At 45.0% G+C, this 15,167-nt stretch overlaps 1 protein-coding gene across 1 annotated transcript in view; it reads right to left on the bottom strand.

Annotated features, from left to right (window-relative positions):
- Positions 1-250: 250 nt before the first annotated feature.
- The window catches only part of Srpralpha (signal recognition particle receptor alpha), a 38,427-nt gene continuing 23,510 nt past the window's right edge, over positions 251-15,167 (bottom strand). The window contains exons 11-13 of the mRNA XM_077706151.1: positions 10,245-10,330; positions 4,325-4,501; positions 251-1,206 (exon numbers count right to left, since the gene is read on the bottom strand). Coding sequence (XP_077562277.1) covers positions 1,081-1,206; positions 4,325-4,501; positions 10,245-10,330 — 389 coding nt within the window. The 3' untranslated portion in view covers positions 251-1,080. The remainder of the gene's footprint in view (positions 1,207-4,324; positions 4,502-10,244; positions 10,331-15,167) is intronic.

Below are 15,167 nucleotides of genomic sequence, written 5' to 3' on the forward strand. Positions count from 1 at the left end.
GTGAAACGTGCAACAGATATAAAGCGGAAAGTGACAAAGTGGCCCGCCGGGTGCGTTTTCCTTCGGCTCCAATGGGCGCTTTTCTCCTAGGGCTGCTGCGAGGGGGAAACTATGGTATACGAAAATAAGGCTTTTCAAAAGGTCGAAATTTAGAGTGCAGTTGTCCTTTAACGGTAGACTGCACTGCGCAAGTTACACAGCAGCCAAGTTTTGTGACAAATGACGAACGTAACAAGCAACAAGGCTTGCATAGATTGAAATGTGTTTTATTTCCAGGCACAAGTTATCACTTCTCCTCAAGTCCAGTCATATACGGATTACAGCATCCACAGCAAAAGGGGCAAGTTCAATGCAGTGCCATAGTTAAGTCCTAGTGCACTTCACAGCTGCCATCAGAAGAACAGCGTTTCACATCACCAAAAAATGGTGGAGAAAAAACAAATGGGAGTGCGAGCTAAGGTTGTTTCCAGTACAGCATTCAAAATATGAACAGTAAAAGTGTTAAATCGTGAGCATAGCTGAAAACGCAAATAAAATGTCATCAGAAGCATAACAATAAGTAAAGGACAGTTACAAAATTGAGAAAAGGTGTATAGATAACCTTGCATAAATAAATTTGATGCCTTTTTCGCCTGGGTGGGTGTTGAGCACAGAACCAAACTCAAAGTGAAAGACTCCTAAAACGTGGAGAAATCGGCGAGTAAAATAAGGATAAATGTACAATATGCTGCTTTAATGTAACAGCTTTGCATTATAGTGTGATATAATCTAACAAATCAGGGACAACTCCCAAAATCAGTATATAAGGAATGTTAAAAAACGACGGCAGCCGCAACTACAAAAAGCAATTTCATCAGTGCACGTGAAAAAAAAAAAAAAAAAAAAGAATCTGTCGTTTGAGCCTAGGTGCAAACGGAGCAATAACAACTTACAAGGTGTAATACAACAACACTTCTTTCTTTCTGACAGGTTAAACAAGAAGCAAGATAAGAAGTAACAATTGCACCACAATGGCAAAAGGCAAAAACAGGGTGGTGCAAGGGTGGATGGGTGGGGGTGAGAGATGGGAGCAGTGCTGTTTCACTTCATGAGCGCGTGCACCACTGCCTTCGCATTGATCGTCTTCAGGTCGATGTAGGTCTGCCCAGTTCCAACGAAAACAATGGGCTGCCCAGTGATGTAGGTCATCGAGATCGCAGCGCCAACCTGGACAAGCAAAAAAAAAAAAAAAAAAATTAAAATCAAAGCCATTCTACTCAATGTGAAAGCTGCCGGAAGTGCAGAGCAGTGATTCGCCATATAATGGGCTGTAGCGCCGTTGTCTGCTCACTGCTACCACCCAATGCAATTCAAATTTCCTGCCTTCGCAGTGCTCGCGCGCCCCCTGCATAAAACTGCACCAGCGGGAGTTTTGTTCTTTTTGTGCTTGCTTTTCCTCCCGCACGTGCCGGCGTTGCACTGCCACATTTTTCGCTTACTATCGTAAAAACAAACCCAACGAGTGTTCATAACTAAATGAACACGGGTGCTGCCGGTTAATTACCTATATTTTGCCTGAAATGCGCTAAACAGTGGGGAGATGTATGACAAGCACCAGCGGTTCACAAGTTGCGAACGCTTATGACTATATAGACACCCGCCGCGGTGGCTCAGTGGCTAAGGCATTGTGCTGCTGAGCACGAGGTTGCGGGTTCGATTCCCGGCCGCGGCGGCTGCTTTTCTGATGGAGGCGAAAAGCAAAAACGCCCGTGTGTACGAGATTTCGGCGCATGTTAAAGATCCCCAGGTAGTCAAAATTAATCCGGAGCCCTCCACTACGGCGTGCCTTATCACCTGCGTTGTGTCGGCGCGTTAAAACCTTACAATCAATGACTATATAAACAGCTTGGCTTTCAAAGCCTCTGGGTTACGCTACAACGACAGCCGCTACAACCAAACGCCAAGTGTTTGGCGTTTGGGTCCAGCGAGCGAGCTACGGCGACAAGGCGAGCCCTTAAAATGTTCTGTACTTAAAAGGACCACATGAAAGAAAATGATTTCTGGGATGTCTGCCAGTTGACCTTACAAAAGACCTCAAAGGGGCCAAGAACAAAAAACAGAGCTTTACCTAATATGACAGAACCAGGTCTTGAAAACTCCTTTAACTCAATCCTAGCCTTGAAAGACACCTTCTTAACAGTGAAGCTGTTTAGCAAACCGTAATTTTTTATGTCTGCAGTTAAAAATACCAAGAAATTGCCCAGCGCAAGCACATGCGCCTGGCAGTTAACAAAAACTAAGAAAATGCCTAGCGCTCGTGTGTGCGTTCCTCGCCATGACTGCCCAGGGTCCTTGACCATGTTTGTCAAGCCAAGCATACCCACTTCATTTTTTTTTTTTCACACAGAACATTATTTTCACTTGTACCGAGTAGGACCCTGCTTACTCGGCCGTAAATATCAAATAAAAATACAGCAAATACAAAAATACAACCTAACATGAAAATCCGAGACTGTCGCGCCGTGCAGAACATAACAGACAGGGTCAAAATCCGCCCATTGGCTGCCATGCTATCCTTTTCATGAGCAACGAAGAACTCATAAAACGCACTTTTTAGAAAACGGCTGTTAAAGTTTACGAACACTTCATGATTTTCAAACCGCACTAGCAGCATAGTCCTTGCTGCTCTTGATTGGAGACAATCTCATAGATCTTTGCCCTTTGAATTGGTGCACCTGGCATGCCTTCCTGGGTCACGGAGGTTTTTATGTGCAGGCCTTCAGTTGGCAGAAGCTCCAGTTTTTGTCTAGTCCACTTATAACAATATCCAAGTGCCAAGGAAATCCCATCGTTATAACTGATAATTGTTATAAGCGGGCTGCGAAATAAAAAGACGGAACAGAGCTCAAAACATTTTTTTTCGCATGCCAGCAAGGTCGTACCACTACTACCAATTTGCGGAAAAGAAGCCACAGTCGGTCACCTTTGTTTGCTGTGTGTGAAGCTAGCGCAAACCTTATCCAAGAGCATCTACTGGTGCTTCACATAGCTGAGGTAAATTTCTTTGGCAGAAACAAAGTCCCCGAGGGACTGTGTCACGCATTGTGCCTCCTACGACACCACCCTAGTAGGCTACACAACCGCATAATTAGAGTCGTCACTGTTGCACTTTTGGTGCACAATATAACCGGATTCAATCGTTATATCCGATATCGTGGCACTGGAGCATTGTAATAAGCAGTTTATTTTACCATAGAAAGAATACAAAAGTCGACAGTGCCATAACTGTTCCTCGAATGTATCCGATATATTGTTATAAATGGTATCGTTATAAGTGGACTCGACTCTATATACTACCAGGGTACCTATACTTTACTTAATGTATGCCTAATGCATAGCTGTCCCCAAAGTGAAGAGTGAGGAGCAGCTTTCTTTATTATGCCAATAGATTTCGAGCTGATTTCTGGGTGTCATAACCTTGCTGAAGCTACAGCTTGGTACATGGAGCTGTTCAGTGTCTAAAGGTTACATCAGAGGATCACAAGCATAAAACGAACTATTTGAAAGTAACATACAGACTTTATAACACAATTACAACATTAATTAATATTAGCAAACCATGTTCTTCCAGTTCATGCGAAGGAGTCATTCTTACCACGTTGCTCAAATAGACAACAATGTGCCATCAAGAATGTTAAATTCCAGAACACTGCAACCTCAAGGTGTCTATTTTAATTATTTGAATGCCAAAATAACATTTTGTAATCCCAGACTGCGCGACACAAATGAGCATAGAGCCATGGCAAGAACTGCTCAATGCGCGGTGACAGATCACTGCACTTTATCAGCCCTCCCCTCACAATCTTTAACACGCACAATCGCCACGATTGTAATTTGAACAACATTGCTATGTTTAGCATCTCACCTTTGGCATTAAATTTCACTTCACATACATCAATTATCGTTACTCGCGTGATACAGCAACCCGTCCCACTAAAAGGCGCTGCCCGAACACGTCGCGGCAATGCAGCGCGCACCATAACTTCTGGCGAATCGATAGTTTAATTCCCAAAGCTCGCGAGCTCACTGTGAAACACAGCAAAAGCTCAGCGTTTCATAACACCGCAACGAGTCCAAAAGTTCACTTCACAAACCCCGACTGCAGATGCACCCACCGCGTTTCCCACTCAAGGACAAACCACGGCGAAGCCGCGGGCACATTTTTGACGTGTCTTTCGAGCGGTGCACTTCCCGTAATCTGGCGCACGATCTCAAACAGTATCGCCGTGATTAAGATAGCTTCGCCGTACATGACCGAAAAAGAGGCCCCCGAGGCATGGCCCACCTTGTCGTCGATGGTGTCAAACTTGGTGAGCACAATGCCATCAATGAGGTGCGGGTCCTCCTCACTCGAGTGGTCGGCCAGGGCCTGGTTGAACTTGACCAGCTGGTCCACAGCCTCGTTGCCAACCAGCGCCTCACCCACAAACAGCACCAGGTCGGGCTTGTTCACCGTGATCAGCTGCAAACCAAGACCACGTGGAAACCCAGGCAGTTATAGGCAGGGTTTTTTTTCCCCCAAAAAAATGTGTACGAAAGCCACTCCCCCTTCTTATATAGCGGTCGTTGGCAGAATGTAGATTTCAGTCTGGCAACTACAGCAGCGCAAGCAATGCACTACTGCCATCACCAAAACCTGCACGACAGAGCTATCTTTCTGTCTTCTGACTTCTCTTGTTCCCTTTCATTAATCCTTAATTTTTGTTTGTGCAGGTAATGCTTGTTTTGTGTTGCGCACTGCTGTATGAAGCGCAGGTGTTTTCTCCTTTGAGGCAGGCAAGTTCCCAAAGCTCTGATCAGTGACCTAAGCACACTGGAGCGCCGATGACAGACGAGGACCAGAAATCAATAAAACAACATTTCTGAGTAGCTTTTTACACAGGAACTATTTCATCAGATTTTTGAGAGCAGAGCTGTCTAAGCACTTGGTTGCGACGTCCATATGCAGAAAAAATACCAAGAAAATTCCGAGTGCACATGAGCATGCGTTTCGTCAGGAGTGCCCGGAAAAAATACCCACGGCATTCGCACTCACGTCTCCGGCTACCGCTGACATTTCTTTTTGTTAGAATGCGTTTTTTTAGCGTTTCTGCGCGTACTGTGGTTGGATATTAAGTTACTGCGATCATCTATGGCATAAGCAACAATGCCAAGATAAAAACATTTTCCCGCTGCATTTTTTATGAAAGCTGACAAGAAAGTATATTCTCAAGAAGAAAAGTGGGGAGGGGGTTTATCACACAAGCAAATACGGTATGCATGTATGCTCGGCTGCGACTGCGATTTCGCCCTGCGGGAATAGTCAAACCTCGTTAATACGTAGTCAGCCGGGAACGACGTAAACTTTAGGTACGCACAAAACAATGCATGGACTAACTGCCAATGCCAGTTTAGCGGCTACTTACCGGCCGGAAAAGAACTACGACACATTGCTCTCAAACATGCACACTCAGACAGGCTTAATTTGCGGGTAGGCAGCAAAAAACACGGTTCTGCGGGGTTACTTTTTGAACTGGATTAGATTGGATTCGACGGCGAATTCGCACCCTACCGGCAGCTTCTTCGCGTTACCGGAAGCTAATCTCGAAGGTAATGCTTTGGTGCGCTGCAATCGGCAACAGCTGTATGAGCAAGAAATGTCTCACGGTGGCCATGTTTTAACGTCACCACCGCTGCCGACTGCCATCTGGGCGTCGCAGCTCGAGCATCGAACGTCTGCGCACGAGATTTTGCCAATTTTGCGCCTGTACGTGCAGAACAAGAAAGAAAATGGTACGCACTAACCATTCGATGGGCAATGAGTGACTACGGCTTTTAAGCGGGCAGCTAATACATGGATTTCAATGGGGGTTGATTGGGTTGATTGGGTTGAGCGGTACGTATTAACGAGGTTTGACTGTAGTGTTTGCGTTACTTTTGTTTTACTCTTTATGCTAAAACCATTGGTCGATATTGATTCATTATTACCTAATAAACCTTCCGTAACTCTTCTGCTTTTAAAATCAACTTTTTTATTTCTTAGTGGATTTTGATGAAAATTGGCACAGCAACTGGAAATGCTTTTGTGATAACACCATAAATATTTCAAGTAATATTTTGAAATCTTTTTTATTTATGAAATTTTTTTTCTGTTCCGCCTGTACCGAGCTTGAGCTGCTTATGAAACACGATAGAAAACTTGTTCTAAGTGCTTTGCATTCCCAAATGAATGGACGAGGTCGTGACAGTCCTAGAATTTTTTTTTTACAAAACAATGTTTTTTAGTTTTCATTTTTTTTAGAGGTTAATGTACAACAGGCATGTCAACTGTGAACGACTAGTTGAATAAAAAAATTACAAAAGACAAATCTGGAAAACCAAGAGTGTCACGACCTGAACTGTTCATCAACAAATGTAATGCAAGAAACGGAATCAAAATAGACCCTAGTGGTCACGAAGAAATCCCTGGGACAAGCGACAGAGATTGCAAAAACAAAACTGTTTTGAGAAAACAGCTTCCGAAGTTTCAACATAGGTTTCACCTATCAAAAGTCATCAGGGTTGTAGCCTTTCGTGTCCTTTTGAACATGGGGCTTCTGGAAGGCCTTGCCAGAGTCTTTCAATGCTTCTCTGGTCATGAAACTCCCGGCCAAGTTTCGTACGGGGACAAACGCTACCGTGAGGGACGCCAGCGCAGATTGGAGGACATCTAGCGGCCGCCGCTGCTCTGTAGCCAGTCCGGCGAAATGAACGCAGTAGCAGCATGCCGTTCACACCAAATTTTTTCGCCACTCACAAAATGATAAGTCCATTTGAGCGGCCCACGACACGTAAAGCGAAAGTGCACTGCTGATAAGGCAGCGAACGTCCATTCTATCTTATTCCGTGGTCCGTTCCTGACCACGCCCCCAGCTGCCCTCCGATCAACACCAGAGCCGCAGCGCGGCCTCCCTGGGCAGCGCACGAAGATCTCCCATAGCGTGACGGCGGAGTTTCAGGACCAGTAAAGCATTCAAAGACTCTGGTCATGCCTTGAAATTAGAGTGCCTTTTACAGCCTTTCTCTTTCCACAAAACATCATTTTCAGCTCTTCTGTGAAGAGTACATAGCCCAGTTTGCAGACCAAATGGAGGGGAGATGGCTTTCAATGCAAAGTAGGTTAGCTGGTTGGCTGTATCGCACTGGACAACTTCCCTTTGCAGTGTTGTCACCATGGCAACAAGTGAAGCATTTTTTTTTACTTAAATTTTGAAATTTTTGGCTTCTTTTATGTTTTATCATCTTGCCTGGCGCAGCAACTTAGTACTCATATGCGCAGGTGTTCATTGCCAAAATTTGCATACCACAAGGATGCAAATGAGCTACTTTGAAGCTTAGTATAATATTTTGCATAACTCCAACTTCAATGCAAGGGCATTTTTTTACTACTTTTGACATTCAAGGCATCCAATATTTCTCGCAGCACAGCCAGTATGCCCTAAGCCATCGGTGTATGCATTGGTATCAATAATTTCCCTAAAAAATTCACTGTTAAATGCTGCGACAGTTAAGTACATTTTTAACGCAGAGAACATATTTTTATTCCTATACAGTCGAATCCCGCTACAACGAAATTGACGGGACGTGCGAAAAATTTCGTTGAAGCAAAAATTCGTTGAGGCGAAATCTGCCGCAACACACCACGGAAAGGCCAGAAAAATAGCCCCGTATGCTTCCGCATCATTGGAAGCATAATACAATGTTTAGAAAAAGGAGTGACGCGCAATAACGTCATGTTTATTCGGATAACAAACATACCAATGGTTATCTGTTCTTTCACTGCACGCGAAGAACGCGTTGCTGAGTGGGGTGAAGAAATGCAGGCGCAAAACGTATTGCTGTACAACAAGGCGTGTCCACCGAGCTGATTACTTGCAGATAGCTGCTAGGCCGTCGGAAGCCCCCCTCTCACTTGTAGCAGGAGCAGTGCCGTTATCTTATCATCTGACAGGTGCGGCAGCTACTGACCTTGGCAGGTTAGACGCGCGTGCTTGCATTTAACACAACTGCGCGCTCATGACTAAGATAGGATGACTTGGCTTCAAGACCAAACACGCAAACATGATTTTTGCTCTTGGCTATTAAGAATGGTAGAAGGAAAACGGCAAGGACATCTGCTCACAACACATACATGACGGCGCCGCGCCAGCAGCGGAGCACATTTGTGCGATTTCAACTGGATACGGATTGGCTGTAGCTCCGGCTTGGCGAACGGGGCCTGCGCCTCATGTAAAGACGGCCAGCCACATCGTTATCACCATCAAACAATGACATCCGCCTATTAGTTTTTTTTTTTTTTTTTTTTTGTGGCGGTGTGGCCGCACTGCGCATGTTTTCGGTGAAACTAAGCGTCCTGAATGTATAAAAAGTTACAGATAGCTGGCGCTATGCTTATTTTATTGTAAAATAATTGTTCAAACCTAGCCCAAATCATCGAAAATTTCGTTGAAGTGAAAGCAAGCCTGACAAATGGTTCGTTGTGGCGAGGACTTTGTTGCATGGACTTCTATGGCTGGCTGACGGAGAATTGGAAATATTTCGTTGAAGCGGAAATTTCGTTGAAGCGGCGTTCGTTGTAGCGGGGTTCGACTGTATTCCTAACTCAAACCTGTTTGCATGATTATTAAAAGTGCACGGGAAACGTTGCGCAAGAAAGGCGATATGGCTCGCGCGCATCGCAGCGCACACCTACCGCGACATATTGTATTTTGATTATCCCTGATATGGCTGGTCAAGTCGCTTTTAAGATTAAATCTGACGTTGCAGGCATTAATTACAACTACTGGCGTTCAATCGTAACCGGTTGCGCAGCCATGTGATAGTCCAATGTGCGCCGGCTATGCCGTGCGCGCCGCAGCGTTTGACGCGTCGACCGTTTCTTTCCCAAGGCTAGCGAGCCCACAGTCAAAACACAGCAATAACTAAGCGTGTAACATTGCAAATCCGACTAAAAGTTCACTTCACGAACCACTATCGCAAGCGCACACACCACGTCACCGTCACCAATGGTAGAGTCACGCACACCACGAAGCGTTCGATGACCTCTGTCTTTTGACCTCCGCCTTTCAAGCCACACAACTTCCCGCAATCTGGCTTGTGAACTCAGGCATTCCAATCGCGATAACGTCCGTTTTGAATACTACAGACTGAACAGAAACTTGGCCGAGCGAAGCAGCGAAAATGAACTCAAACCACACACTACGCAGTTCAGGCAGCCGTCAGCTTGCGTTGCACCGCGACACCCAATCAGGAGGGTCATTTTAGCGCGCCCTGACCAAGAGAACGAATAGCGCTTCAGCATCTATTTCTAGCTTCGTTTGTGCGTCGTTTCTTTTCTGCTGTTTGTGCATTTGTGAATGAATGAAGATAAAAGAGACGAGCGGAACCAGAAAGACGAATGCTCGGCCGATCTAACGATATCAAATCGGCCGCGCCCCGTGGCACCATTGCGGAGATACAGCGCTCTGGCAATTGCCATTTTTTCGTCCTTTTGCGCTGATAGTCTGTCACCGTGCCTGGCAAAAGTATTTTTTATGCCACTTTGCGACGCTTTTCAGCGGAAAAACTTTGCAGACGCACAGAATAAGAAACATAGAAGACGAATATGTGGCTTTCAAAAAAACAATGTTTTGGTCATTTTTCCGAAGTTGAAAGCTGCGTCCCCCCTTAGCAGAGCCTATATTTTCTACAAGCATTGCTGCCCACACACGAATATGTAGTTTGCAACTCCAGGAAACGAATTGTCACCAAAGCGAATGGCTGAAGCGTCATAAGCCAAAATACAGATCGCATTAGCACTAGTGCAGGAAGCGCTAATTAACCAAAGGTGCCACCGCGACCCAGCGGTACTGAGTAGACGATGCTTTTTTTCACCGGAAGTGTGCGAAAAAGCCGTCCAATAGCAGAATTTCTGCTTCGTGACACACATGGGAGCATCGATGACCTACATGCGCCGAAATGGCAGAGCCCAAAAGCATGCAGCAAAGAATGAGAACGTGGCAACAAACTTTGCAACGAAAGTGTTACCTTTTTGCTGCACGTAAAAATGTTAAACTTGGTACAGATGAAGTTGACCGCCCAACCTAACAATTGCGCTTGTTCACTTAGTGTGCTCAAAATGCCTTTGAGACCCTTTTAATGATTGCTTTTTCAGTCTTTTTGACATGTCTTCAGCCAGTTGGACTCACCTTTGCCAGTGCCCGCATCAGGGGTTCATTATCTTGCATCCTTCCAGCGGTGTCGATAAGAACGACGTCGATTTTCGTTTCTCTGGCTGTGTAAAGAGAAAGAGAGCACTCTTTGAAAAACGCAGCACAATCTGCACAATAAACTATAACATCGAATACTTCCCACTGTGTACCAACATGGAAAGTTCAATAAAAACTGGAACACTGTTACAATCAAGGCAATGCGTTTCACTTGCATGTTAAAGTGAAACTGCTGCTTAAAGGAGCCATGAAGAGAAAACAAAAGTTTGTTTTATTCGAAAGATTAGGTGTTTCATAGTACCCTAAGCGCTTTCCCGGAAGCAAATGATGCTTTATTCACTGAGAAATAAGGCAATTTAAGCCAAAATTTTAAATCTCCCGCTAAACTGCACATTTCGTGACGTGAACAATGGCGTCATACGAGCCGGTCCATGAAACAGATACTTAGTATGTCGACTCCATATAGCACCCACACGCGGGAATCAAACAGGAACCGGAACTCGTGCCGAAACCGAGAAGGCGGCCATTTTAAAAATACTAGTAGAACCTAGTGCACCCGCAGCCCTAGTCATGGAATCGCTTGATCCGGAGAACAAAACTCTCGCCGAGAAGCTCGGGCTTGCAATTAACAACCTCACACCACTTGAACGCTCAATGCTTCTAAGTGCACGAGCGGCAGGAGTTGTGGGATATGCGGATGGACCGGAAAGTGACCATTCCGCGATAACCACAACAGACGAACGCCCAGCCGTCGGCACCGCTGCCTCGTCAGCCCCGTCACGACGGACGAATAGACTGGTACGTATGTGCTGTATTTTTATTACAGTTAATAATAGTTCAATTTCCGTAGCAGTATCGCTTATGCCAGTTGGCCGGTGTCGTGTATGGAAAGCCGTCTGCGCGAGCTCTCTGCTACGACGAGAAAGATACGAGCGTCAATGCGCGGTGTGTACGGCATTTTCTTCCCCCAAGGTCAGAGCGCTTTGACGGCGATTTGACGAAGTCGGCGACGAGCGCCAGCATGTCCCAGGAGTGAGCTAACGCAAGGGTCCCTGCCGTAATCACTTCCTCGGAAATGAAGCGAGCACACTCGTACTTCCCTTAGCTCTCTTTCTCCTCCGTTTGCAAAGTTCACAAAACGTAGCCACTTGCTTCGCCGAGGTTCGTCGTTGGGCAGCACATGAAAGGAGATCTCCTCACCGGCGGGGATGTCGCACACCCTCGACGATTTGCCCCTACTACATGGGCATTTCAAAACACAGCAACGAAATTTCATTGTAAAGTACTCGAAACTGAAGTTTTCAGTGGTTGTAAACTGGAAATGAGCTCCTAACAACAGCAGCAAGCCAACACCATTCCGAAACTTCTGCGACGACTGTCACTATCTCGTCGCTGCTTGCTGTTCCTTACTCCCCTCGTTTCTATTTTTACCTTTGCTGGTTGACGATATGACGGCCAACCTCCTGTGAAGGGATTACAATACCAAGCAAGGTCGCGGCTGTGCGTGCTAGGACTGGTCGTTGGCCCCAAAGAGCTTCGAACCCCAAAAATTCGTCTGCGCGACGGTGGCGACGGCGAGATGTCGAGTTCGGCTGGGGGTAGTTTCGTACGCATTGGCATACACGCTTGCGTTTTATTCGGAACTTCAACCGTTTACTCCACTGTTCTTAGTGTCATAAAAGGAATGTGCAGTATGTTTACCGGGCATATAGCTCACTATGCAAACTGGTAAGCCCTGCCTATCCTGCATTTGCTTTTGCCGGCCTCCGCCAATCGCAGAGCATTCTCGTGTGACATCATAGGTTCTGTTGCGGGAAATGAGCTGGTGGGTCGCATGGTCATTCCCTTTTTTCCTAATTATGTAGCTCATTTGAACAAAGTTTGTGTTAAAAGTGGTGTCAGTATGGTTCTAACGAGGCAATCTTTCGAATGAACCAAACTTGTGTTTTCTCTTCATGGCTCCTTTAAGGGGGGACGTGGCTTTCAAAATCAACTTTTTTATTTCTTTGTGGATTTTGATGAAAATTGGCACAGCAACTGGAAATGCTTCTGTGATAACACCATAAAAATTTGAAGTTAATATTTTGATAACTTTTTTATGTATGAAATTTTCTTTCTGTTCCGCTTGTACCGAGCTTGAGCGGCTTATAAAACACGATAGAAAACTTGTTCGAAGTGCTTTGCATTCCCAAATGAATGGACAAGGTCGTGACAGTTTTAGAATTTTTTTTTTACAACACAATGTTTTTTAGTTTTCATTTTTTTAGAGGTTAATGTGCAACAGGCATGTCAACTGTGAACGATTATTTGAATAAAAAAATCACAAAAAACAAATCTGGAAAACTAAAAGTGTCACGACCTGAACAGTTCATCAAGGAATGTAATGCAAGAAACGGAATCAAAATAGACCCAGCGGTCACGAAGAAATCCCTGGGACAAGCGACACAGGTGGCAAAAAAAACCGTTTTGAGAAAACGGCTTCCGAAGTTGCAACATAGGTTTCACATATCAAAAGTCGTCACGGTTGTAGCCTTTCATGTCCTTTTGAACATGGGGCTTCTGGAAGGCCTTGCCTTGAAATTGGAGTGCCTTTTCAGCCTTTCTCTTTCCAGAAAACATCATTTTCAGCTCCTCCGTGAAGAGTACATACCCCCCTTTGCAAACCAAACGGAGGGGAGATGGGTTTCAATGGGCTTTCAATGCAAAGTAGGTTAGTTGGTTGGCTGTATCGCACTGGACAACCTCCTTTTGCAGTGTTGTCACCATGGCAACAAGTTAAGCATTTTTTTAACTTAAATTTGAACATTTTTGGCTTTTTTTTCATGTTTTATCTTGCCTGGCACAGCAACTTAGTACTCATAGTGCAGGTGTTCATTGCCAAAAGTTTGCATACCACAAGGTTGAAAATGAGCTACTTTGAAGCTTGGTAGAGTATTCTGCATAACTCCCAACTTCAATGCAAGAGCATATTTTTTTTTTACTACTTTTGACATTCAAGGCATCCAATATTTCTCGCAGCACAGCTAGTATGCCCTGAGCAATGGTATCAATACAGTTGAACCTCGATATAACGAACCTCGATTTAACGAAATTCGCGATATAACGAATTTTTTCAAGTTTTCTAACAAAATTTTGCTAAATGCATGTATTTTTGTCTTGATTTTACGAAGTAATTTTGTGCGGCGCTTTCGATTTAACGAAGTCACGGCAAGAAAGGAAGAACGAAATTCCGGTCGAGGCACGTTTTATTTTGCCTCTCAGGCCCTACATTGAAAAAATTCAGTACTCAAATTGACTCTTGAAGGCTGAAATGAAAGAAAAGCGGTGAAATCTACGGTTAACAACAATTAAAAGCGAAGAACGAAGCTGCACAAACCGCTAGCGGTCATAGACGGTTTAATAGTGCATCCACTATTTTGACGTCTCCATCGTTGCCTACACCAGCGCCCTCTATGCTTAGGCTACCGAAGCCTACTTCAAGCTTTTTTTTTTTCTACGCGTCATTGCTCACGGTGCTGCTGTGCGAGGTTGTGCTCGCTGATAACCAAATTAATATTTTGTTCGTGCATCGTTAGGTGAGTCTTGTAAGCAGCATGAGCACTCCAAGAGAAAGAAAAGTGTTCCGAACAAGAGCCTGAGGAAGCTCGGTGAAACTGACAGCCACCGAAGTGTGATGGATGCCATCGATGTTTTGCGGAGGCACGCAGGTGCACACGAATGTTTAAGACCTTGTTAGCGCTGTCAGCATACGAGCGTCACGTAAAGCCCGCCCTGGTCAAGAAACGCCAAGCACTGCTTACGGACTTCTTCACTACGGCTTGAACATCGAGTGCTGGTGGCAATAAATTGCTCTCTTTGAATGTGGTCATCTTCGTTTCACCAGCGTTCATTAGACAGCTGCGGTGCGGAGAAATCAGTTTTGTAAGGGCTCAGTGGGCATAGAAGTAATTGCTTAATCGAATTTGGCCGGAAGATTTTTAATGTAAGCTTTCCGCTTTCCGGATCACGTAAGCGCTGCTCCACACAGTGAAGCGGTCCGCGTGTACTCCGCTCAACTCGCAATCATGGTTTTATCTCGAGTGTTGTGGTTGAATCACGCGCCCATACTGCGGAGCCCTTGCACATGAAAAAAGTCTTTCGAAAGTTTCATAGCAGCCTTCCGCTGTTGGCCCGCCGCGCCTAAGCCTACCACTGAATGGACGAAAAGAGGCGTAACTTCGAACGAGCACCTCGGCGGGGTGAAGTTCACGGGACATGGACGCGGGTTCAATTGACTAACAGCGGCATTTAGTAGTGACCGAAATGAAAAAAGAAAAAGTGGAAACGTAGTCTGCTATCATATTTAATGAGGCGTTGCGGAAAAAGCACCGGTTTTACGATGACACATGAGCTACCGTCGGCTATCCGAATTCCATTGCCTAAGTGTTGAAACTCTTAATTCACACAATTTTCGCGGCCAGTTTTAGTACAAATTTCGCTTTAATTGGAGAGGTAACTACATAGCAGTTGTTGCCTGGCAAGGGCCAAAGTGTTAAAACCCCAATAACTGGTTAAATGAACTGTAAAATCGAAACCTCGATTTTACGAAATTCTCGATTGAACGAAATTTGCGGCCCCAAGTACGACTTCGTTATATCGAGGTTTAACTGTAATTTCCCTAAAAAAATCACTGTTAAATGCTGCCACAGTAACGTACATTTTTAACGCAGAGAGCATATTTTTATTCCTATATTACTAACTCAAACCTGTTTGCATGAAAATTACAAGTGCACGGGAAACGTTGCGCAAGAAAGGCGATATGGCTCGCGCGCATCGCAGCGCACGCTTACCGCGACATATCGAGCTTTGATTATACCTGATATGGCTGGTCAGGTCGCTTTTAAGATTAAAACTAACGTCGCA

This window comes from Haemaphysalis longicornis, unplaced genomic scaffold (genome assembly GCF_048455015.1).
Source record: "Haemaphysalis longicornis isolate Haplotype H1 unplaced genomic scaffold, Haemaphysalis longicornis Haplotype H1 scaffold_4, whole genome shotgun sequence".
Lineage (NCBI taxonomy): Eukaryota > Metazoa > Arthropoda > Arachnida > Ixodida > Ixodidae > Haemaphysalis > Haemaphysalis longicornis.